Below are 27,162 nucleotides of genomic sequence, written 5' to 3'. Positions count from 1 at the left end.
CCGTGAACAATCTTGGCAGCACAATAACTGAACACAACATCAAAATCTAGAAGCATATGGATAACCTCTTTTTTCATTTACTTTTTCAGCATTTGTCTCCAATACTAACATATTGGGCCTCTGATCAAATCTTCCAAAACAGTTATCACTTCCACATGGGAAACTGTGAACTAGCATCAAATAGTTTATGAGCACTGGTAAAGTCCATATAATCCTCTGGGCAGACATGAATCATCAGATTACACTGATAAAACAAATTATTGCTTCAGTGATGTTTTGTTTCCATTTACCTACACCAAATCATAAATCATACTTGGTAGACTTTGTTTTCGTTATTATAAAGAGAATCCCCATTCATAGAGGAACAAAACAATGATATGAAATATCAAGTTGTGCTTCAATCAGTGTATAATTTACAGTCCTTGTCAGGAATAAACTACAAGTGGAAATCCATCATATTGAATACAAAATGTGCCCTCTGAAAAGAGACCATTAAATCAGAAATGCATTTAAAAGAGCACTGGAAAGTACTTATGAACTATTTGATTCCACACGCTGGAAGAATTTATGACTGGTTATGGAATGCATGCCCCAAATTGTCTCATCTTACCCGTGTTATGCATAGCGATAAAACTATAGCATTAAAATGGTTCAATAAGACACCTTTAACATGCAGAAAAATAATTTATACTGGTCTTGAAGAAATTTGTGACTATCACACTTGTACCAGAAAGGGTAGCAGCTTCCCATTGGTATGAATGCAATGCCATTAGGCCATGATGTTTGCATGTGGCATTGATTTTTCTTACTAATGAATACCACGTTTACTAATAAATTTCAACAAAGAAATTCAAGCTAGTGATAAAATTAAAGACCAGCAACTGGAAAGTGTATAATATTAAGTCATTCTTTGAATACATGAAACACATTTACAACTACAGACACAGCCTTATTTTTAAATGCTGACTATCCACATATGGTTAGATCTACTTGTTGCTTACTAATGGCTGGACAGTATTAAAAGCTTTGCTATTATTTCTCAGTCTACATTCCAAGCACAAGTGCTGTTTGATTAGGTATGGTAATAGAAATGAGTAACTATCTCAGAATGTAACCTTCTGACTCCATTTCACATCCTGCTCTTGAACATATTTGCTGTCATATCTGCATTGTAGCTTGTGTTGAACGATTCTGGACAGTAGCAGCATGAAGGAGCTTTCAACATTCACTGGCCACCATGATGCAATGTGAAACGTTCCTACCACTGAGGTATTTGTGAAGAAGAAGAGGCATCAGTGGTGGCAGGGAAGAACAGATAATTATTAGATATTGTGCAGGTTTCCCCTAAACTAGTTTGACAATGTTTGTGCCCACTCAAGGGTGCTATTCTCTGCTAAGAACTGTTTACAAAGGCAAGGTTTGCTTGTGTTTGGTCTTGGGCCCTTAAGCCAATAAACGGACTCTGAAGTATTGATCAGTAACGTTTATTGAATAGGCATCGAAGCATCATGCTGGTAAAGCCAGTTCTGATGAAGCTGGCATTCACAGCCCCCTTTATCCCCCAAGCACGCTTCCCTCCCATTTTCCCAAGAAACAGCCTTTAAAGCTAAGGTGCCCAAGGTTGCCAGCAGATAGCAAGAGAAAGTCACCTGGCTTCCTGCTCCATGAGATAACAAATGTAACATTGTTCCCTTGGGACAGGAGGGCCAGATGAAGCCTAGTTGTCTTCAAGCGTGTGAAGCCATAAAGTAAAGTTCAAAGAAAGAATGCACAGATGGCAGTGGATACATATAGCAGGCTGGTTACATATATCTTAGTAGCAGCAGCAATTCGTTGTTTTAAGCAGTTATACGGTTCCGGGACTGCACCTCAATCACCTAGATAACATTCCCCTGACAGCTTGGTAGGAAAGTTTGCTTGGAAGGAAGGTGAATTAGCACTACACTGGTGTGAGAGGAAAATTCAAATCACCTCATCTCTCAACTTGTCCAGAAAATTCTACAAAAAGCCTTGGGAAATCTGAATGCTTCCATAGGCTTCCAATACCACAGCTAGTATGTCTCTTTGTATCCGGTGCTGGGGAGCACAGGTAGTGGCATAGGGGAGGAATGGCGCCTGGGCCCTGCCCCTGTGCCCCCCCCCCCGCCCCCCACCACCACTTACCTTAGTTCAGCCGGCTGCAAAGAGCAGCCTGCTGAAAAAGCAGCCTGATGGGAACTACAAATACAAACTACAAATTCCACCAGATATGCTCTATTCCAAAACAATTTCTCAATTATTTCTCTATTCCAAAACATTTCTCAAATAAATTTTCTCATCCAGTTCCAACTTACAGTAAGACTGAATTAGTAAGAATCGGGGGGGGGGGGGGCGGAGAGGCTTAATGTAACAATATGAATGAATGAAGTGATCCATCTGAATCAACAGAAGCAAATATTACTGACTTTTAAGCAAACAACATTTGACAGATGATTACCCACAGATCCAGATCTTGCAAATGTCTTGCAAATGGAAAACCAAATTACCCATTCGCAAGCTAGAGTTGCTTGTTTTGAACATATGCTAGTGTCATGTAAATTTGTTAATTCAGCCTTGAAAAAGGAAACTGAATTTAAATAGAAAAGGCACTGGATCTTTAAAGCAACTGCCACAGCTGAACATCAGATTCTGAGAATGTGGAAAGTTCAAAATACATCTTGTTCCAGGTTCTGAACAGAATACAGATGTTTTCCATGCTTTAGATCCAAGTGTCCCTGAGCCTTCATATTATTATAAAAATTGGTTCAAACAGTGAAGGATACAGTGAAAATTACACATATCAAACATAGTAATGTTCCTCCCCCATGTGCCACTTCCTTGTCATACAGTTTAAAAGTTCCAATATTGACCACAGACAAGATGAGCACTAAGTAACAATATTTTTTTTCCTGAAAACACAGGACAGTAGAGAGGCTCTCGTGTTCAAGCACTGTGGATGTAAACCAATTTGGCCCAGTGCACTGCTTAAGCTCTCTTGAACACAGCAAAATTTAACTCTAAAAACTGTAGTGCAGCAGGGTTTATCTGGCTCGCTTACCAAAAATACATATGAACAGTCAGAAAAGAGAAAAACTATACGGAAAAGTGAAAAACTATGCAAGTTTTCATATGAACCGTTAGAAAAGAGAAAAACTATGCAAATTCCAGAGCAAAACTGGATGCATCAGAACTGGATTATTTCTGTGATTCTATCCCACAGTGCAGGAATAAGGATACTACAATTGCCACCTTTCTCATTGGTGAGAATCCTAAAAGCCAAAATGGGAACAAGAAATAAGACAAAACTAATACCCTACAAGAGACTTCCTATAGATATAAAGGAATACCAGGAGACTACAATGCTAACTCTATATATGGAGGTAGCAGCTCAGTTAATCAAACAAAGAGGTGGAATGCAGAGGTTAGGGTTCAACTCAGAAAATGAAGAGCGGGCTTCAGCTTTCTGCTCGGGGCCATCTGAAACTGGCCTAGCAAGCTGTGCTGCTTGTTTTCCTTTATAACCTTTCTTGATTGGAAGTGGATGTGGGTTCACTGCAAGAACAAAGACGGCTGGCTTCTTTTGCAAGCCACATTCCAGTATATCACCAAGGCATGCCTTGACGTTAAATAGGACGAGACTCAGTCACTTATTTTACGTGCTTCTCAATCACTCTAAGTCAAGCCAGCTTATAAAATACCCAATAAAATGCTTGTTTTAAATACCAAGATTACAATCCTTGATACTCAAGTCTCTGCTAGCAAGACCCTGACTGCTTTTTTTTTCTTTGCCTCTCTGCCATAAATAAAAAAAAGGACTTCACTATAGGCAGCTTTAAGTATGATTTTAAAGAGTGGAACTTGAAGAACGCTCTGTCTCATGGCATCTGTTCAACAGCAAAAACTATTTCCGGAAAGATCAAGACAAAGGGAGAGCACATTCTTTCCAATTGTATGGACTTAGACAACGAGGTAAGCAGACTTTCTAGGACCAGTGCTGAAAATACTGCAATGTCTACCTGTGAAAATTCTGACAACAGAACTGAGGGGAAGAGACAAGGGTTGCCCTTTGCCAGACAGCTTGGAGCAAGCCAAGAATGAGCAGTGCTTGCAACATCTCAGGGATGCACCTTGAATTTGGCTGGTGGCTGCAGGTCTGGGGGCTAATGATGACACACAAAAATAGGGAATACATAACAAACACTACAAAATATGAAAAAAACACAATGTGCTGAGGCTAGGTACGACATCAGTAGGATAGGTATGATGTCCACTGCACTACCGAGAAGCAAGAAAGGAGGAATTATCATAAGTGTGCTTAAGTATATATGCCCAGTTGCTAAGTGCACTAATGTACCCCAGAGGTATTCTAGGAGGATATTATGTAATTCAGTGGAGAATACTAGACATATTATGCTTTCCCTTATCTCTCAGAATGGATCACTGAGGAAGATCTTTGTCAAAATAGGGAAGATAACAAAACCTCAGTCTGCGCATAAATCTCAACAAGATCTTCATACTCTGACAAGTATTATAGATTGTGGACTTTTTCTGTAACTATGCCCTCTGTGATGGACCCCCCACACTTTCCTAACTTCTTCAGGCAAGGAAACCACTCACTGTCACGTCTCATTAGATTTTTCCTGCCTTTTCCCCTTCAGGGACTGAGGGGCTAAAGAAAATGGGCTTTGCAGGAATGCCAGGGCTTAGTATAATAAAATCACTTTCCCTCAGCCCTGTAACTGACCAAGAATGTGAAAGATGCATGCTGACTTAAACCTTTCTAGACAAACCCCTTTATAAGGCACACAAAATAAATATTGAGGCGGATTTTAAACTTAAACAGGGGGAAAAAAGTTTATTCACAATGAGGAGATGGAAAAGGGAGATAAATAACTTGGAGAGAAGGAATCGATGAGGCAAATAAGACAGGAGAATTATATATACACAGAGATTCAGAATTTAGTGTTGGCACAGAGATTCAGTATGTAGTTCTTTAAGCACAGACTTAACAAGATTGTTCAGTTTCAGTTCTCAGTTACAGTTCAGTTTAGCTTTTATATAGTTGTTTCTTAGATGGCACAGTTCCTTAAGCTCAAGATGTTCTAGCTAATGGTTTGTTCTCACACACAGGGTTTTAACACAGGCTATATACACCTACTCAGTACCCTCACTCAGCCCTTACAGTTAGAAAACCCAAACTAAAACATAAAACACTCTCTGGAGGAAAATAAAGCAAAGCCCAATACCCCAGACTAACTGGTACCCAGGAATTCTTCCCTCTCTTAAAGATATTCCTCACTGGTTTATATGTATGGTTTTTCAGTCTGGTCCCTCAATAAACCCCTCCATCAATTATCGCAGCCTGTGTATGTTATTACTTTCACCAGGACTCACAGGCTGATATTAGTAAAATCAGTCACACATTTTGACTGAACTATTCCACTCAGAGATGTTATGCTTTATAACACAGCTAAAGCCAATTGATCTTAACACCAGGATCTCTAAAGTCCAAAAGCCTCTCAACTTGTTCTGTCAGGGAGTTGACCTCCTCCATCGCTGCATCATCAAGCCACTAGGCCAATCAGAGTGCAGGATACCACAGCCAATCAGGTGACTTCTCCTGTTCCTAGGCCTTTATGCCTCACTCTGAATGTAAACAATGCTTTGCTTCAGACAGACCTGCACTTATAAAATTAACTTTTCTTCTGCAATCCATCATTTGTAATTATACTTTCTGTTTTATGGGGACTTATGGTTTACTGTGCCTTTAAGACACTTGGTAAGTTCTTTTATGACCACATTTACAAGCCAAGAGGTGTGTTATGTTATTTGAATTTACAGCAAGTCAAATTGTATACCAATAGAGCATTTATATTGTTACTTTGAGACAGCTGCACAGAAGTAATGCCATTTCTTCCGTTAAAGAATTTAAGTAGTACTGGCAACATCGGAGACTGTTACTTTAAGGTAGCTGCACAGCAGCACTGCTATTTCTGTCTTATAAGCCAAGCCTGTTGCCTTCACCTGGACCACCAGCCTCAGCAGTGCTGCCAGCACCTTGTTTGCTTGGGCAAAGGTGAGATGCTTAACAAATCTGACACTGGCAGCATACATGCCGAGGGTTGCCTACACCTCTTCTTACACCAACTGTTTTATAGGTCATACACTCTACTACTGGAGTTTGGCAGAATGACTGGTCTTTGTACTTTGCCCTTGCTTCACAATAGTGGCTACTCTGCTCAAACAAACTATAGAGACTGGAGGCACATGATGCAGGCTACCATTTGTGTTCATTTACTTCTATCTGATTTTTATCCCTAGTTGGGAATGAAAGCAGCTGTTAGAACGTTGTTCTCCCCTCTTCCATTTTCCACCATCACCACCCTGTGCGATAGGCCAGGCTGAGAGTTTGTGATGGGCCCAAGATCATCCAGTGGAGTTCCACATTAAAAGTAGGGATTTGAACCTGGGTTTCCCAGGATCCCAGTCTGCTGCTCTATCCACTGCACCACACTGTCTCTCCCCAATCCTGCTTGACATGGTAAGGGTCTGCTTTCCTTTCCTATCAGTAGGATGAGCTGCAACATTCCTGCAACTCCAGCTACCAGTGAACACACAAGTTTCACCCTTTCTCTATTTCCCAGGATCCTTCAGTTGGATATAATGTTTAACATGAGAGAGTGATCCTCCAGCAGCACAAACTTGGACAGATTGAGGTGGAACACATTTGAAAGGTGCCTAGCACAAAGAAGTTCTGTGCAGGAAGGAAGCATAAGCAGCTTGTTTGCATAGAAGAGTATGAGGAGGAGGAGGAAAGTGGATATAAATCTTTTATATATTGTTCTGCCTTTTTGTGAGCTTGGAAGATGGGGAAAAGACAGGAGAGTGTCACTGACTTTCTCTGTACTTCAGGTTGCTTGCCATCAAAGTTTACTGTGTTGTCAGATACAAGACACATACCCCTCTGAGGCAGATTCAAGGTGACCCCAAATTTTTTACTAGTTTCCAAGGTTAACCAGAAGGTATGGCTTGAGACTGGAAAATCATCACAGACTGTGGAGAAGCACACAATCAATCTACGTTTCTTAGGAAGCCAGTTTTGAGGACACAAAAGTGAATTACCAGCTGTTGTTTTCAGTGTATGACCTGTGAACTACCTGTGAAGCTAATATTACATCATGGCAGATTCCCTCATCAAGGCTATTTTTTTGGAGTGTTCTGTGCAAAGCCTTCAAGAGGTTCTCACTTCCCCTACAATGTGCACGATGCACCACTATGAGCTACATTGCTCCTTTCCAGCTACTGCATCCATGCAAGGCAGGAGGACGTGAACTCTGATTCTTCACCCAACAGACCATATGTTTTCTTCAGAAAGCCTAGCTGGAGCTGGCAAGGATAAGATAAATTTGCTTCTTCCAAGTAGATAATGTTTGGAAGAACTCCAGCTTCCAACACACACACACACGCACGCACGCGCGCGCGCACACACACACACACACACACACACACACACACACCCCGTCTCCTACTATTACAGTGATTGTAGGGAAGGACAGGAAGTTGGAATCCTTCCTCAAAATCAAGTTTCGTTTACAATGTCTGTATGCATGCCTGTGCTCTGTGCTCTGGGTGGCCCAGACTAGCCTACTCTTGGAAGCTAAGTAGGGTCAGCTCCAATTAGTACCTGAATGGAAAATCACCAAGAAGCACAGGGTTCCTAAGCAAAGGCAGGCACTGGCAAAACACCTCTGTTTATCCCTTGCTTTGAAAGCCCTATGGGGTCACTATAAGTTGGCTGAGGTACCATGCATACAGGCAAAAATCAGCAGAGAAACATCATTGATGTTAGGGTAGACAGCTCAGAAAGTTTGCTTTTTCTTGTCTTGCTTTAAATAAGAAAGGTAAAATGATTTGAGGTCACGGGCTGAATTAAAGATAGGAACGGAAATCATGAGTGTAAAGCGGATTCAGCATGGGCCAAAAACAGTGGAGTGAAAACGGTGTAAGGGTTTAAAAGGGTGTAAAAGGGTTTACATCGTTTTCATACCACTTTCACACCGCTGTTTTTGGCCCATGTGGAATCTGCTTACATTCGGTTATACCATAAGACAACCTCCAGGAAGATCTGATGTTTTAAGACTCCATACTTTATTAGCTTGTCATGAAATGTTTTTACCTTTATATTCAGAGCCTCTCCTGAAATGACAGCCACTGTCACACCATTCTGTGAAGGTTTAGGTATTTCTTCATTCTTCAGTTCTTGGTACTGTGGTTCCACCATTTTCTCAGAGCTTCTCAAGTTGACCCAAAGCTGTAGGCCATGGGCTGGTTCTTCAGAGCAAGGCATCTCTGCATGTAGAATTCCACGACCAGCTGTCATCCACTAGATACAAAAAGAGAAGGGAATACAAAAAGAGAAGGAAAAAGAGAAGGTAGAGAATCACAACACATTACCTTTCAGAGGCTGCAGTGAAGCATAAATTTTTCCCTTTCTAAAATTATTTAATTCATACGGCTCGGAATTCATACGGAAGTCTTGTCTTCCATATGAAAATAGAATTATTTAGGTCAAGCTCACAGACCGCATAGGACACAGCTAGATAATTACTTCATGCTAACATGGTGCAGTGGTAAAGGTTTCGGGACTAAGGCCATTTCTGCACGGGCCAAAAACTCTGGTAAAAGGACAGTAAAAACAGCATTATGGGTGGAGAGTTAGAACGGCCCCTGCTGCAGAAACACCGCTACAGTGATGCAGAAACACTCCAGTGGCCCCACAACAGTTTATTCAAAAATCGCTCAACGAACTAGTCTTTTCAACAACAGCACTCTACAGCTGGCATTGTGCAAAGCACCTGCCAGGAATCAGTGCCACAGAGCCTGCCCCCATAATGGCAGCCAATCCTGGCACCGAATGCCCATGCGATCTACCCTGGGGAAAAAGAACACCATTTGCAAGTGCAGCCATGCGAAGCTCCGCGGTCCAGCTGATGCGCTATCTGTCCATGCAGCGCCCACCCATGCGGACGCTCTGTGGCTGCAGCGCTGCCAATAACACATGACGGCACAACAATGGAATTGGCTGTGCAGAAACGGCCTAAGACCTGGGAAACACAGGTTCAAATCCCCAGTCCAACCATGGAAGTTTGCTGGGTAACTCTGGGCCAGTTACTTTCAGCCTTGAACCTGGGTTGCATTTGGATGGAAGACCTTCAAGGAACACCAGGGGTGTGATGCAACAGCAAGCAACGGCAAACCACCTCCTAATGTCTCTTACTTTGAAAAACCCGCAGGGGTTGCTGTCAAACAGCTATGACTTAAGTTTTACAACAATATAATGAGCTAGTGAGCTGCTGAGTCTTTAAAATCACTGATGGCCAGTGTGGTTAGGGTTAGTGTGGTACAGTGGTACAAATGCTCAAGGGGGGCTACCATGAACCTCATGGGACAGCCTTCGTCCAGTCACCAGAGGAAGAACTCCCACTCCTTATAAACTCAACTGGCCACTCACTGATTGGTCTTCCAGAGATTGGTTAAAATTATTCTTTACCATTTCACCTTCTAAGAGGACCTAGGAGGCCCTTCAATTCTGCAAAAAGTACGGGAAGTTATTTTATGCCTAATTTTAATTTGTGATTTATTCTGTCTTGAGTTTCTGGCGCTATTTGGTATTCTGGACTATTGTTCTTACTTCTAAGATCTTAATGTTTTGTGGGGTTGAGCCTGTTTTCTGGTCACTCAAACTCAGGTTTTGCTCCAGTTGCCCCACAACATGTTGCATCGCTTAGGCACCTCCTGAGTTTTCTCTATCTTTTCTGAGAACAAAAAGGTTAAAGATTACTTTGTTACCTATGAAAGCTGGGAACCTCAAGAACTTGATGTATGCAATGATACGTTCGTAGCTGATCAAAAACAAACAAATGCATACTCCCCAACGATGGCCACCATATGGATTGCAGTACATAAATGGGGAAAGAATCTTTTGAAATTTTCACAAATTTACAAAGTTTAGTTCTGCCTTCTCAGACTAACCTACCCCTCAGGGTTCTTGTAAAAAATATAATGGGGGTGGAAAAGTTACAGTCACTCTGAGCTGCTGGGGGAATTAATACTCAAAGGTATAGAATAAAAAGCAAAAGGAAAAAAGGGTGGGGAAATTATAAAGATAACCAATCTAATTTTTCTTCTGTTCAGTGTACCTGTAAATCTCCTGGGTTCAGTCTGCCTGTGTGGCCACAGAAGTCTTCATGGGCCATGGAACCACCCTCCAGTAGGTACGAAACCTGATAAACAAAATGGAAGGTTTAGAGCATCCAACTCAGGCTCTCTGTTTCCTAATACAGAATGGCAAGCAGAAATTCAGGAAAAGAGGCCATCCTCTTAGGTGAACTTTGAAAGAAAAGAACAGCTATTTGCACTGCAGTATGTTAGCCTTTCATCCCAAACATATTTGGGAATTGCCCAGGCCCACAAAAATATCAGCCTGAAACACCATAGTCTCGCAAGTTCTCAATGGCGCTTTCTTTAATGGGCATATTACTTCTGTGATTTGAGGCTTTTTAAAAAACGTTACACTTTTTTTACATCTCATATTTTTCTCCCAATATGGGACTTCTCAATGCTTACAGCAAAATATCCCCAATACCTAATCCATTGAATTGATTTTTTAAATCCAAACTCTGAGGCAATGGTTCAGAATCATAAAGATAAAAATTACTGAGATATTTCATTTTAGGGTTGCCAGGCAGTGCCTGGTGGGAATGGGAGGGCATAAATAGAAATATGGAGAAAGGGAACATGATATCATGTCACTTCCTGTAGCGATTCCTACAGCTATCCTACATCACTTCCATGTTTTTACTGGAAACTATGTGTTGCTGCAGCCATTTTTTCATCCCACCACTGTTCAGAGTGACACCAGGGGCCTAACAGCCCTATCTCAGCTCCTGAATAAATGGTTCTCTTACACACAAATTATCTTATCCCTCTTCTCTCTCTTAGGTGTATGTGAGCATACACTTGATGTATGACGTTCCGCCACAGATGCAGGCGAAACGTCAGGAGAGAATGCTGCTAGAACACGGCCATACAGCCCGGAAACCACACAGCACCCAAGCATACACTTGTTTACTACCATAGAAGGGGAGAAGCCTTAAGTCTCTGCCTCTGTACTAGCCCTCTTCTGGAGAGCAAACCTGGATCTTTGTGGCTAGGTATATAAGCAAAACTTTAGCAGGCACAGCCTCAGAATATGAAACAGCTCACACAAACAAGAACCATGGTGATGTGGAAACCAAAAGTCAGTGAGCTGGTACAGAGACTGGCAGAACATAGAAATGCTGTGCACCACAATGCCATCCTGGGGTGACCCTGTTTGGCAAAAAGACAGGTTAATTGTTCTGGCGAGATGACATTTTTGCCATGCTCATATCTTCTCCTGCTGCTTGCTGCTTGCTGCCTCTCCCACCTCCCAGAAAATGAAGCCAGACTGCGAGTCTCAAGAATAACTGTGAGACTGGAAAGCATCTGACTGCTCCAGAGTGCTGGAGACAGTTTTCTTTGGATTTGGAACATATACTTTTATGAACTGATTTGGTTTGAGGTAGATCCTGGCTGGTGAGTTTCCTACTGAACATCCCAATGGGCAAGTAGGGTTTAGAGAATAAACAGAGGGATGGGTGTGGGGAACTGTATAGCTATAGTTAATATTATTGCAATCTCTTGGTGAGTTTAGACAGTAACTTCTACTCCCCGTCATGTACTAAATGAAATCCTATCTATATATATAAAAATCTAACAGTGTGTTTGTCCCTGATGGTCTCCCTCAGAAGCTGCTGGATGGATCACCCCCAAATTTTCACATGACGTCCCTCCCTGTTGCTGGCAGGTACTCGGACCTTTAAACCGCCAAAAGTCCATACCTGAGCCAGCTAAAACGTCTTTTTCCTGGCGCACCAGGCCATGAAGCTGGCTGTGTTTAACTGTCACCCTTAGAATGTTCGTGCAGCCTGTCTGTCTGTGGCCTGAGGGCTTAGAATGTTCGTGCAGATGGGCAGAGATGAGCAGCGGAAACAGTAAATAGGTTATACTGTTAAGGTATCACAGTGGAAGTGAAACACATACAACCACCGCTTTGCCGTGTGAGAAGTCAGGTCGAAGGGGTTCCCCCCCCCTCCCTCACACGCCAGGTAAGCGCTTTCACTCTCTGTGCCTCACCCACTGCTACCACACAACACACATCCAGCTCATCCTCACACACACCTCACTCTGCCCTCCTCACATCCAAACACCCACTTACCCACTTCCTCACCCATAGTTGCCACAGCTCTCTGTTACTAAAAGCGAGTTGGAGGTTGCCCTTTTCTTCTAAGAAAATCCCATTTGGAATTTGGGGGCAAACCAACACTACCTGCTCCGCTTCTTTTGCACATGGCCCTTTACGAACCCAGGGAGCTGGTCTCAATCTGAGCGCCTCACCACCCTGCCTCTGCTGCCTGACTGGGATAGCCTGCTTGCCCCAGTTCTGCCTTACCCAAGCCAGGACTGTGCGTGTCAACCAGCCTCATGGCCAGCGGTATTCGCACTCTGGACAGTTCCGTTGTGGAATGGGAAGGGTTACCTTATACTAAAAAAACAAGACACCATCATCTTATGATGTGCATTGAAAAGGGAAAGAGGGATTACATTTGACCACCCCAAAAGGCTATGCTGGGGATCATTGGACCTGCATGGACATCTGTGTGGGTTGCGGACTGTGATGAGAAGGACAATTGCCACAGCAACGCGTGGCTGGGCCCGCTAGTATGATATAAAAACAGTTGGCACTTGCTCTTACATTTACATTGTACACACTATAGCCAGGCTAATATGTTTCCCCCCATTTTGTCCTGTGGTAGCCAACTTTCCTGCCAAGCTATAACACTGGTATTTCACTTTTTCCATGAACTTAACCTGACAGAATACAATATTCCAGCCTACTCCTTATCTCTCATTTTTGTAGAAGAGAGTTCATTCAGAATCCTCCCAGATACCACAGCTTCACAGTGTTTTAAATCAGGATCAAAGCTGCAAGTGCATTTTCTTCAAGCAAGATTCTACAAGTACAGCAAGATGTCATGATTCACACCAAAGCTTAAAGAACACAGCTGTTTAATCTGTCTGATTTTAAAACTGCTCCAAATGAATAACCAGAAGGCACAGATATAAGCTAAGCCTTGCTTACAGCAAATAGCTTAGAACTAATGACAGAACACCACAGGGGGTCCTCTTAACGATTTCTTGAAGACCATAATGGCTAAACTATACAAATATTAAAACATATACTAAATCTGTCACAATATCTTCAAACATTCCACACCTGTTTATTATAGAATATTTATTTCTGGGCATTTAGTTACTTGCTATATTGCCCCTGTCTCATAAACATCCAAAAGAAACAGATTCCTATTTATACAGAAACTAGACTTAAAAAATCTTGTCTTCTTCTTTTCCCTTGAGGCTCCAAAGGGCTCCAAAATTTCTGTAACTCAGAAAGTTTCCAAGTTACTTACAGAGCATTCATCTGCTTATTTCAGCAGATTATCTGAAGAGAAGAAAGCTGCTGCATGCATGTTCAATTCCCAAGTTCAATTCCTGCTATCTCCAGTTCAAATGAGCTCAGCCAATAGTTATCGATAAAGGTTTGCTTAAAACCCCGAGGAGCTGCTGCCAGCCACGATAGACTGATGCTCTTAACCAGTGTAAGGCTACACCGTGTGTTCACTGTCTGAGGAACAAGTTAATTAATTTGCCACTCCATATTATTGCAGTCCTTATCTCAGAGGCTATAATATACCAACCTTGAAGAAACCATTAAAAAGAAGGAAATAAATCCAGCTTATATAATATCCTGAGGATTCAGGAGTGCATTACAAAAAGGAACCTGAGCTATTCCAGAAGCATACTCAACCTGTCAACTCAAGAAAACCAGACATCCACAAAATGTAAATATGAGAAGGACATGGTTAATCTGAAAGTTAAATAGCAGCCAACTGAATTAGCAACTTGTCCCACCATTTCTCTGAATGACAAACACAAACCCAGAAAAATTACTTAGGACAGTGATAGCGAGCCTTTTCGAGACCGAGTGCCCAAAACCCACACAGCGGCAACACAGAAATTTAACCTGAATACTGAGGTTTTAGTTTAGAAAAAACGGTTGGCTCCGAGGTGTGCGTTACTCAAGAGTAAGCTTGGTGGTAGTCTGTGGATTTGCTTTGAAGCAACCGTGCAACTCTTCCAATGGATGAATCACGATCCTAGGAGGGTTTACTCAGAAGCAAGTCCCATTCCCAGCAGCCAAGCTTACTCCCAGGTAAAGGATCACTCTTTAGTTCTTCGAATGAAAATCAGTGGGGTTTAACAGCGCTTAACAGGGTTAACTACACTGCTTCCCCAAAAGTAGGTCTTAGGTTTAATGCTAATAATTGACCCCAGTGGCCCAGGCCAGCCTAGATGTGAATGGGGGGTTTGGTGGTGACTCTGTTTGCGCGTGCTCACAGAGAGGGCTCTGAGTGCCACCTCTGGCACCCGTGCCATAGGTTCACCACCACTGACTTAGGAGGTAAGGAACATAAGCTAATTATGGCCAGAATCCAAAGAATGTATCAATGGGCAGAAAACACTTCTTTTAATAGTGATCAGAGGCTGCAAGTTTTCTTTTTAAAATGCAAATAAGGCTCAGTGTGTTGGTATCTTAATTGTTTTCGGGACAGAAATAAATATTGTGTTGCTATCAAGTCACCAAGTAGCTATTCTAATTGTTCTATTATTGCATGAAGGAGGAAAGTTAATTGAATAGGAATGATTTGAAAACTGAAACTCTGAAAACAGATCAGGGTGGAGCTTCTGTTGCATTCTGCTAGTGAACTTCCACCTGTGTGAAACTCCAACCAATTCCCCCTCCGCAGCAGATATTCAATTCTGTTCTACAAGGTCCACCAACTACAAGGTCCACCAACTTAAAAAAAAAAAAAGCCTGGGAGGATGTAATGAGAAGAGGGAGATGGGGAAAATCCAATTTAACAATTTAAAACAATTTGAACAATTTCAACAATTTCAAAAAGGCATAAAAAGCAGGTTAGAAAAACAGTACAAATGTAGTTTAAAAAATCCTCAAAAGCAAACCAGGCTCGTTTCTGCACGGGCGGAATATGGCGGCCTGGGGACGGCAAAAACGCCGTCCCCAGGCCTACATTCTAGAGCACAGGGGGCACATTTTGGCTGCTTCGCAGCAGCGTACTGTACCGCTCCGCCGGTGCCGAGACAAGCGTTTCCAGAGTCGCTGGGAAGCACACTTTTCTGGCAAAGCCGGCTGGAAGCGGCTGCCGTGCGAACTTACGGCAGCAGAAGCGGCTTCCCGGCATTCCTCACTCGCCTCCCTTCACTTACCTGCTGTCCGGCCCTCCGGCGGCGTCGCCAGGAGCCTGGGACCACGCCCTGCTCTGCGACACTGGAAACGCGAGGTCGCGAAGGAGCAGGGGAGGCGTGTCACCAGGCCCACGGCGGCTGCTGGGCGACCGGAAAAAGCGATAAGTCGTACCCGGCGGCGGCACCCAGCAGCGCCCGTCTTCGCAGTTCTATTCTGGAGAACATCCATCGCGGGCCGGTCCCAGCGTCGGATGAGTCGGCGTCAGAAAGCGCCGACCAAAGCCCGCATCGCCCATCCGATCGTCGCGGAAAAGGGCCCAGGAGAGTCAACAAGGGTATACCAGAGAGAACAGAAAAGTCTTCTCTCACTGGTGAAAGAAAATGATCGAACGGGTTACATAAGTCTCCGAGGAAGGAATGCCATAATTTTGGTGCTACAACCAAGAAGGTCCTTCCTTGGGTTGCCAAAATGATGGGGCTACCCAAAGCTGGATCCGAAGATGATCATAACAGTTGGGTAGGTTCATATAGCAGTAAATGGACCTTAAGGTATGTAGGTCTGAGGCCATAGAGGGATTTAAAAGCTAACACCAGCATCTTGAACTGGTCCTGGAAACAGACTGGAAGCCAACACATACAGAACAAAACTGGAGTGATACAATCCCTAAACCTTCTCCAGATGGCATCTTTGCACTTAGCAAAGTGCAAACTCTGGGTATCACAGTAGAAAGATCTTTCCTAATTTCCCCTGTGTTGATCTGAATTGCCTGGCTTAGTGTGAGATGTACCTGTGCAGCAGCATACTGATACGGAGGTCAGTGCCCCAGTTTGTGGCTCCACCCCCATTCCCCACCCCCAGCCTTATCTAGAGTCTTGCAGGCAGGCTGTGTGGATGCAAAATTGAAGGGACATTGACAGGGGCATGTATTCAAAGGAAGCCCTCACTAATTGTCCTGGATGCAGCGTGATGACAAGTATAGGAAGAAGGAAGTGGCAAATGGGGGGAGATAGTTCTGATCTCCAACAAATGGGGCTGGGGGGACATTGATCTTCCAGAGGTTGGCTGTTCATCCTTCCCAAGGATGCTGGACTCCAAAAGGCACACTGGGAGACAGGGTGCCTCCTGCACCAAATGTGCTCCCATACACACTCATGCTCATTGTGCAGGAGGATGGCTTAGGGTGTTCATGAGAGGGGTGATGCTGGGGACCATGCTAACACTGGCAGGTGCCCACTGACTTCTGCGGGGGGGATGCCACTGACAGTCAGTTGGCCTCCCTAGCCCTGCTCTCTCAGCTCCTGGGCTCTGTTTGGCTTGGTTCTGCCTGCCATGACTTGCCTGCCCTGTTTATCAGACCCTCACAGCCTCCCCACACCACCATCATGGAACATCCCGGCATGGCTGCTGGTGAAGCTGACAAGGTTATACCCATAAAAATCCTTGAAAATCCACTATTTTTCTGCCAGCAGCCATTTAACTAAGCCCTACAGGAAGCAGACTAGCAGAGCTGCAGTTTTGATGCAGCTGATCATTGTGATGAAAGGACCCCTCGGTATTGACCCGCCCCCATATTCAGGTTTACGTCTTTATTTTTTTTATATCGAAGCTGCCAGTTCTTCAGCTGGTTGTTGGCCTTTCATTACAAATTGAGCCTCACCCAGAGACCGAGGAAGTTGTAATATATTGGTACTACGTAGTGTTCGTGCAGAACCCAGCAGGGCTGCCTTCTGAATCTGACAGATGTTGATTTTGTCGATTTGAAGATTATTATTATTATTATTATTATTTATTAAACTTGCTATACCACCCTATCCCCGGAGGGCTCAGGTGGTTCAAGTGTTGCCCTAGCATTTTCAGAATGGTGCCCAGAGAGCCCATTACCACTGGGACGACCTCAGCTGATTTGTGCCATAGTCACTGAAGCTCTAATATTATTATTATTGTAGATTTCACAGCTGCCAGATCTTTAGCTGGCTGTTGGCCTTCATTACAATTCGAGCCTCACCCAGAGGCCTAGGAAGTTGTAATGTATCGGCGTAGTATTCGTGCGGATCCCAGCAGGGCTGTCTAGTGAATGTGACCAATGTTAATTTTGTCAATTCGAATTATTATTATTATTATTATTGTTGTTGTTGTTGTTGTTGTTGTTGTTGTCGTTGTTGTTGTCGTCGTTGTCATTTTTGTTGTCGTTGTTGTTAGGCATAGATAAGGTTACAGCTGTTTAAAAAGACCATACTCCTGATCTGGATAGCCCCAGGCTAGCCTGATTTTGCCAGATCTCAGAAGATATTGGGATGGGTACCTTCCAAGGAACACCAGAGTCATGACAAGGCAGGAAATGGCAAACCACTTCTTAATCTCTCTTGAAAACCCCAAGAGGTTGCCATCTGTCAGCTCTAATTTGGTAGTCCCCCCCCCCCACACAAAAAACCCCCACTCCTAGGCACAATTCTTATTCATATGGGCTTGGATATATTACAGGGAATTGAACTCTGCTTCATTACTCACTGAAGTGTTATAGGCTGATACTGCTTCATTCCCTCACCCACTTTCCCTAAAAAGCTGTCTTGGGTCAAGGCAGACTTCTCCCAGTTGCTGCAGCACCGTGCCATCTGCTGGCAAGGAAAGGAAGCACCCCAAAGCTTGTTAGCAAAATCTTAGTGAATCAGCCAAACTCTTCAAATGGCACTCATTTTCCCCTCAAGATTGGCTGCTCACTCTATACATTCCTGAATTTATAAAACTACTTCTAACAGTATTACTTATTATTCCAGAAAGATCTTGTGAGGCACTGGGATACTGAATTGATTGTATGAGAACATTTGGGATTTGTCAAAGGATTTAAGGGACAGGCTGGTCTAATTTCATCAGATTTCAGAAGCTAAAAAGGATCGACCCTGGCAAGTGTTTGGATGGGAGACCTCCAAAGAATACCAGAGATGGAGGCAAGCAATGGCAAACCATCTCTGAATGTCACTTGCCCCAAAAACTCCATCAAGGGGACACCATAAGTCAGATGTGACTTGCCAGCAAAACAAAACAGATAAACGTGAGGGAATGTGGAACAACTTTGAGAATCAACTTTCCAATGATGTTTTACACAAATTCAGGAAAAATTGTGAGTTTACTGTGAGTCCTTATGTTATTAATGCCCTACAAAAGGTTCACCCCTTAAAGTTAGGTCAAAGCTGATACATTTCTTAACACATACACACAAAGTATGAATACAAATAACTTCTGTCTGCCCCCAAAGACTCTTGATTTCTTCTGCTCCCTGCAAATATTCTCCAGTGCTCAGAAGCTGCTTCCACTAATATTTTCAGTGGTCTCCGTCTTCTCAGTCTTAATTCCCCCAAAGTATGTAGACTTCCCACAGTGTTCATATGATGAACACACAACTGTGCCACTCCAAGCATCTGTGACTTTGTCTCTCTCATTTCATTTCTTATCCAGAACAAAACTATGAGAAAAAATATGTGACTATGGATAAGGTGGTAAATTGATACCACTACAGACAAAGCATATGCCTACGTGACCGAATGTACTTTGATACAAACAAAATTCCCTGTAACAGAGAACAGTCACATCAGGGAAAAGACTGAGCTAGAACGCTTTTCCCCAGGTTTACAGTAAGGAGTCTTTTCATTTTTTTTAAAGAAAAGAGTTTCAGTAATGAGAAATCTGACTTGTGCTCAAATTGGTACAAATCCAGGCACAGATTTACAAACCTCAGTGAGAACCAGGTCAGTGGTAATACAGATGTGAGGGAAACTGAAATACATGAGTATGTCTGAAGCCACACAGGATGATTCCAAAGCCAAGAATTACCACAAAAGGACAGCTAAAGAAATATTTTTAGAAGTACGTAGTATGAATAACATACAAAAGGAAATAAGGAAGGGGCAGACATTTATTTATATGCTGCTTTTCTCCCCCAGCTGGGACATAAAACTGCTTTTAGAACATTGTTGTCTCCTCCATTTTCTCACAACAATGTGAGGTAGGCCAGGCTGAGCTTTTGTGATGGATCTAGGATCACTCAGTGAGCTTCCACAGTACAAGCAGGGATTCAAACTCAGGTCACCCAGGGACCTGCCAGTCTATTCACTACACCAGACTGGCTTTCTGAATGGTCTTTACAAGGTACCATAAAGCAGCACCAGGACACCATGCTTCCTAATCTCATTTTTTCAGAAATCAGCTGCTATTTACAGAATCAGTGACATAGGAAATTTATGTGGCGGGCATCCATTACTAATTGACATAGTTTACAAACCAGCAATTACTTTTTTAAAAAAAAACAACAACCCTATTATCCATAAACACCTATTCAAAGAAAATAAAGACATACATATGCACTAGAATTCATGCAGATATAAGGAGGAGGAGAAAGGGAGACTGAGCCTCAAACCGTCAGCAAGAATTATTGTTCAACTGGTCTCCAACATGAATAGTTGTGACTAGGACTGCATGAAGTCTAGCATGGAATACTTACAGTTTCAAAACCTCGGTGAGGATGGTCAGGAAAACCAGCTGGTTTGCCTCCTTTGAACTCATCAAACAGCAGAAATGGGTCCAAATTTTTTAACTGAAAATTAAAGAACAGAAGTTTATAACTTTTTCTAAAATACTAATGCAAAGAGGAAAGACATAATGTGAACAAGGAATCTAAGTCAGTAGTGCAATTCTGTCCTTCAGCTATGCCCATTCAGTAACAAGGTCAACACTAAATTCCCAGTGGAATAAAAAGAAAATTCATGTCACCCAAGAAATGCTGCCACAGGCTGGCAGGGGAGAAATGGACCCAAGCTGAAATGTTACACTTGCAAAAGGTGTGGCCTGAGTCAAAACACTCTCACTGAAGTAAAGGAAGACTGGTGGACAGCAGGCAGAGGCGTTCCTCTCATTGGGCAAAGTGGGCAGTTGTATAGCTATGGGCGGAATGAAAACACAACGAATGTTTGCTGCTAAGTGGCTTTTTCTGTTATCTTATTGCTAAACAACACATTAAAAAGCAACATTGCTGGACATGTATAAACCTCTCATTTTACATTTGCAGATATCACAGCATTACCCTGGATCACTTCTTGAAACCCAAACATCAACTGTTGTCAGTTACAGACCATATATTTGTTTATAACAATTCGATTTGAAGATACATTTTCCTCTTACACCACAGTCAATAAACTTTCAAACCGTTGTTGTCTATTGTAATTCTTCTGTATGCAATGTAATTGCCAAATATATAATTGCGTCAATTGCTTTTATGTCCGTTCCTGGCTGCCTTAAAGAGGTATCGCCTTTTTCTTCGATGAACGTATTGTTGCCATAGAAAATATATCTTGCAATACCAATACTTCCAAGGAAACTTCATATCTCCATAGGAATGATAGTTGCAAAAGCAGCACATGTTATTTTGGCTTTTCATTGCCCTTCATCAGTGCCTCATTCCTTCTTAATCATGTAGTGTAATCGAGGTTATTGCATCCATTTTGTATGGGTTCTTGAGGATTGCAAGAACCCATACAAAAAGGATGCAATAACCTCGATAACCTCCCATCAGCCCTTGCCAGTATAGCCAATGATCATGTTGGGAGGGACTGATGGGAATTGTAGTTCATGAACATCTGGAGGGCCGCAAGTTTGACACCCCTGCTTGATGCAGATCACAAGAGACTGACAGCCAGTACAAAGTTAGCCATCTCTTGAGGGTTGCCTCTTTTGGTCAGCAGATCTTCCTATGCCTTTCCAGAGTGCATGGAAAACGCACAGGGAATAGATAAGAGTCATAACCGACATGGAGGTACAGTTACACCTACTACTTATCCATTATGTTCTCTCAACAACAACGACCTTGCACAAACTCAAAGCCTGGCAATTCCAGTTCTTTGAGCTATTTCAAACTTGTTATATAAATACACTGCTTAGATAGTTTTCATAGGAACCTGCTCCTCCCCTATTAATAACTTGCCACACGTATATTCAGGATGGGACACACCAAAGGGGAAGGGCATAGGAGTGTTCTCCACTTCAACAACTCACTTAAGAATCTCAGGCTCTTCTACAGTCCATTACTAGACAACCAGTTAAGATGACAGGGAGCCTCAAACAGCATTTCTAAACTCCCCCCTTTCACAATTATCTGTGCTAAGATATATCATGCATGAAGGGGAAAGGTCCCTTGGAGGTAGGAATGATACAAACATATTAATACAATTAATATAAATAACAAGGGACACAAAAGGACAAGTTCATACATAGCAATACATTTCAAGCTGTTAACCAACAAGGAACCTTACCAAGATCTAGTTTACCCAGGAGTCATTTTCCTCATAAAAACTGTACATTTTGTAGATTTATAAGCCCTATTAAGGACTTTATCAACCCACATGACAAAAAGCAGCATACCCTAAAGCATTTTACAACATGCAATTTTGATTGTGATCAGATATCCGTATGGCAAGTTATTTGTGAGTAAAAACAAAAAGGAAACTTAAGGTGAGCCATGTGGAACATAAACATAATATCTTACAGGTGAACCACCAGTACCACGTTTTTTAGAACATAATCATGAACTGAACTCTTCTTTTGAGCTATACACAGATCTGATAGCCAAAATGATAATATTCTTCTTAGAAGGGAAAAAAACTGGATTCTTAAGTTGACAACCTTGGTACCACATGGTTTAAATGAAAACATTTCCAGGCTGGCTTTGACTGAGAAACACAGAGTGTAAACAGAACTTCTTTTTTTGCCAAGCTGGTTTAGTAGTTTATATTCCACAAGTCAGTATAGACTTTTGGTTAAAAAGAGTTTATTCGCTCATTTTCAAAGTTGGAGTCTTACATGCCTGCAATATTATTACAACGCTAGCAGCAAAGCCCATTGTGGGGAGATGCAATGGGCCCTAGAAAAGAAGAAGCAACCCCCTCCACAATGGGCTTTATTGGGGTTGAAGCACCCCCACCCCCTCCCTTCCTCATGGTGTGCCACTTATCTGAGTCTGGTTCTGTGGCTTGGAGAGGTGTGGCTTAGGGTAGCTGGGAAGGTGAGGATAGTGGGAGGGTGAAGAGGAGTAGCTTGGGGTGAGGGGAGGGTGGCAAGGGGAGGGTTGGGGTAGGGTGAAGATGGAATGTAGATGGTTGGGGTGGGAGTAGGAGGGGCAAGGGGTTTTTGCTGGGCCTCCACTGCCCGTCTTGACTTGTAGGAAGGGGATAGGGGGTTGTTTCCTGGGACCTCCATGGCCTGGCCTCACTTGGGAGAGGTGGGGTCAGTGTTTGCTGGACCTTCTGTGGCCTGGCGTAATTGGGGAGGGGGTGGGGAGATGTTTGCTGGGCCTCTGCAGTTCAGCCTCGCTTGGGGGGAGGGGGGCTTTTTCCAGGCTCCTGCAACCTGGCCTCGATTTTGGGATGGGAGGGGGCAGCTGCGGCGTTTGCCAGGCCTCCATCACTGGAGGGGGGGCGGCATTTGCCAGGCCTTCCATGGCCCAGCACACTTGGGTGGAATGGGAAAGGACAGGGGGCCTCGGTCAGGCTGCAGAGCACACAGCAATGGCCAATGGGAGTGCAGGATGCATGGGGCTTGGGTCCTTGTGCATCCTGCATGATAACTGGCTAAGGGTTCGTCGTCTGACGCTTGAATCCTTAGCCAATGATGTGTAAAGAGTATCCTAAGTTATAAGTAGTATCTTTCGTAGCACTTGATAATACAGTGCTCAAAAGTTCTATCTTTGTAATCATGTAATATCATTCTGATAAGTTTAAACAAATAATTAAGACAAACAGTTTAAAAAGAATTAACTATTTCTTTTAAATGTTTGGTTATATGAACAGATCCCAGAGGAAGCTCAATTTGAAATGTTTAGTGAGTAGTAACATACTGGAACACACTGCAATAATTTCCAGGGGATCTGCTCCCAGGGCCCCCACCTTTGCAATCAGATGAGTGGCAACCTCAGAGAGCACCTTCTCAGCATTCTGGAACTTTTTCCCTAGCGAGATTTGCCGGTCCCCCTCTGTTATCATCTTCCGCCAGATGGTGACAGCTTCGTTTTGCTTGGCATTCCTTTTGTGATCCCTCATTTCTCCCCCATAGTTTAACTGTTTTAAACTTTGGTTCTTATTTTAAGCTCTGGCTTTCATTTGTTTTAATGAAGTGTTTGGGTGTTGGTTTTACTGCTTTAAAGTTGAGGTTTTAATTTATTTGTTAGTCTCCTTGGTCCCTATAGGGAAAGAAAGGCAGGGTAAAAATCTTGTTAATAATAATCAATAACGTAGAGAACATGTTAGTCCCAGACCTTCCAGCATATTTCACCCCATTGTAGTAACTGTATGCATTTTAATTGTGAGCTGACTTCAACATTTTCCAACCTTCTGTGATTCCATCAGCATTCATCTGTAGGCTGCAAGGGGTATAGCACATCTGATAGATACCAGACACACTATTCAATCCCAAGTGAATCCAGGTGAAGAAATTTCAGATAGGAAAGCTGCTGCTAGTCACAGACAAAACTGGACTAGACAGACCATTGGTTCATGTAAGACATTGTCATACACTCAACTCTTACTAACTGGTATTGAAACTGTAAACCACTGGCTTTATTGTAGTGATGGCCTGAAATACAGGTCACAATAGAATTGCCCTTTGCCGAGAGATGTGAGGCATACCATGTTCTATACGCATCATGATGTAACTATTTCCCCTACAATATTTCTTCCAAAGAAAATTTCACATTTTTAAAGATGCATTGCTCTACAAAATAAATTAATATTTATTATAATTTACTTATTCCCCCACCTTTCTCCCCAGTGGGACCTAAGGTGGCTTGCATCATTTTCTTCTCATCCATTTTATCCTCACAACAACAACCTATGAGTTAGGTTAAGCTGAGTGTGTGTGATTGGTCCAGCAAGCTTCCATGGCCAAGTGCGGTTTGAACTGGGTTTCCCAGATCCTAGTACGATACTTTAACCACTATATCATAGTAACACAAAGAGCAGATTAACGTTCAGCTTCCTGTTGTGATTAGTATTGAAAGTCTAATGGATTGTTTACTGATTATGAACATCTCTTTGGGCATGCTAAAGTTAATGTTAAAGGGAGAAAATGAAACTATGAAGACGGCTAACGCTAATTTTAGTGTGCCCAAACAAATGCCTGTGATTGGTAAACATTTACATTTAACTGTAAATTGTGTAAAGATGAAAAATGCTATTGTTGTACCTTAACACATTTACAGCTACAGCTCTGAATCTGTGTGAACACCACAGCACACTTCAGATAGGTTATATGATTCTACCCAATTAAGCATTTCAGTTATTAGGGAAAACATTTTGTGAGATTTCTACACACAAGACGACTCAGTGTATGGTTTTAATTTTGTTTGCCAAGTATGAGCCAAGCACAAGATTCTGATCAACTCAGAGCATTAGAGGGTTTTATGGAAAACATGTTGGAAATGTGTCAAAAGGTTTCCAGAAAAGCTACATCGCTGCGTGTGGAATTTTTCCTTACAGCTGCCAGCATACATCAGAGTACCTGGGGCAGGATGTGTTGAAAAACCACCACCAAGCATGGTGCCATCAGATCTGGCAGCAACAGCCATTTTCACCTTACCTCTGGCCTCCCAATACTTCTGCGCACTCGAGCCCCGACCCCTTCTGACTGTTCCTTGCTAAGAACAGTTTTGATCACTCTCCTGGCTGCAGCCATTCTTCCTGGGGGGAGAAGCCAAGCCAAGCCTGGGAGCCTTCAGTGATCTGTCACCGGGAGCGTGAACTACAACAGCCTGAAAAGAAACCAGGCAGCACTTCAGTGCACAAAGCAGCTAAAGGAGTGGAAGAAAGCAACACAAAACGGGGCGGGCACCTAAACATCCATCACACTTGTTATATAAATATGCTGGAAAGAAACAGATTTGGCGTCCCCGCCCCGCATTTCCAGCTGAAAAAAATGTGTGGTTCCGCTGTATTCCTCTCCAGCTTCAGTTTCCACCACAGAAACCCCCTATTCTCTAATAGAGCAAACCCCCAAGAGTGCTGCCTAATGGCCCGAGGAAAAACAAACAAACGCAGCATGACTCAGCAAAGGCTCGCCCAGGGGTTTATCAAGTGTCGTAAAGAAACGAAGAGGAGGGGGAGAAAACAAGAATGCAGAGGGACTTACTTGTGCGTAAATGGATGACGTAAATAGGCGGGTAGAGGAAACTTTAGCAGAGCAGCATCTATTAAAAAAACACGCGGATGCATCTTAGAGAGGGCGGGATCTATCAACAAAAGGCGGGGCACGATATCCTCATGCAAACACCGGGTGTGCTGGTTAAACAGCGCTCTTGTGATCATCATCAACTGCTGCTCTTTGCTGTAAGCAAGGCTTAGTTATGAAAGATACACCACTCATCTTTCTCTTAGCTGGATCGTTTCAAAGCAAGATGCATGTGAAAAATGGGCTTGGGACTGCATGCCTTAAATAAGCACACTCTCTCTCTCTCTCTCTCTCTCTCTCTCTCTCTCTGTGTGTGTGTGTGTGTAAAGTAACAGCTGTACATAGAAATCTGTCAACTTCGAAATGGGAATGTAGTCACACGAGCGCCTCATTCCCCAAACAGGTGGAACTTTTAGTTTGGTGGAGAAAAGTAGTGTTCATGAAATTAATGTATAAAATCCACTGCATATGAGAGAAGTGGCTAAGTTTGGACTTGAGAATTCAAATGCTATAAGAACAACATTAACATTTATTGAGGAAACCTATGCCAAAATTTAAGTTGGTTATTGGCAAGTTCAACATTCATAAGGGTTAGCAAATGATCTTTAGATAAAGAGAGCATGTCCACTGGAGGAAATGGCAGCTTGGGAAGATGGACTCTATGGCAAGGGATCCCTGTTAAGCTTCCTAAATTCCACCCTTCACAGGAACTACTCCCAACTGTCCAGGAATTTCCCAAGCTGGACTTGGAAACCCAACTTCTGAGATCTATTGATTCCAGCCTGCCTCACAGAACTACAAAAGCTACCAACGTTTCAAATGTTTTCAAAAATTCCCATCTTTTGGTGAACTGGTTTTGTTTGCCCCTGTGACATCACTAGACAGTCTAATCTGTGTAGTATTATGATGTTATCCCATTGCTTCAAGAGTGACTTGCACTGTGACTGATTCAGGAAGCATTATTTTCAATCTCGATGGGTTTAGTTACCCTTAGTGATGGCATCCAGTTAACAAATCTGAAGACTATGTAACTTCATAATATCATCAAGATTGTGTATGATCCCTGAATGGATGAGATTTCTTATACAACTAAAAGAAATTCCAGTACTTAGAAACAGGGAAATACAGAAAAAATAGCAGAGGAAAAACAGTGTCACCTGTTTCGTATAATTCTAGTTGATTCAGTGAAGAGAGTGCTTCCAACTTCCAGTTTCAGAATCTGTTTTATTACCTAGAACTACTACAGACCTTCTGTGTCATTTTGAACAGAAGTACACTTTCAGTGGACTAAAAAGTGTGTGTCTGCAAAGTGTGTGTCTGCTAAAGACTGCATTGTCAGCCCTGTTTCAGCTTCCAACTCTGTCTACTTGCTACCCTATCTCTGAAGCTAGCGTTGCCATTTGATCTACTATGACAGGAGGCTTCCTGATAGTAACCTTTGTACCTAACACTGTTTCAAGTGATAGCAGGAACATTTTTTAAAAAAGCCAGCATCATATAGCTCTAGGAATCTCCAGAAACTCTGTGGTTTT

General features: G+C 42.8%; 1 protein-coding gene across 2 annotated transcripts in view; it reads right to left on the bottom strand.

Moving 5' to 3' along the window:
- Window positions 1–25,715, bottom strand: part of PIR (pirin) — a 39,533-nt gene extending 13,818 nt beyond the window's left edge. The window contains exons 1-5 of one of the 2 annotated variants that reach the window (XM_048493219.1): window positions 25,592–25,715; window positions 25,043–25,214; window positions 19,923–20,015; window positions 10,218–10,301; window positions 8,195–8,401 (exon numbers count right to left, since the gene is read on the bottom strand). In XM_048493219.1, the coding sequence (XP_048349176.1) occupies window positions 8,195–8,401; window positions 10,218–10,301; window positions 19,923–20,015; window positions 25,043–25,138 (480 nt within the window). In that variant the 5' untranslated portion in view covers window positions 25,139–25,214; window positions 25,592–25,715. Of the gene's footprint in view, window positions 1–8,194; window positions 8,402–10,217; window positions 10,302–19,922; window positions 20,016–25,042; window positions 25,450–25,591 lie in introns of those variants that run through there. The other variant, XM_048493220.1, reaches the window with a different exon arrangement.
- Window positions 25,716–27,162: the final 1,447 nt, after the last annotated feature.

The sequence above is a fragment of the Sphaerodactylus townsendi genome, linkage group LG04 (assembly GCF_021028975.2).
Source record: "Sphaerodactylus townsendi isolate TG3544 linkage group LG04, MPM_Stown_v2.3, whole genome shotgun sequence".
NCBI classification, from domain to species: domain Eukaryota; kingdom Metazoa; phylum Chordata; class Lepidosauria; order Squamata; family Sphaerodactylidae; genus Sphaerodactylus; species Sphaerodactylus townsendi.
The sequence above is the reverse complement of the archived record's forward strand: the minus strand, read 5'-3'. Positions and strand labels throughout refer to the sequence as shown.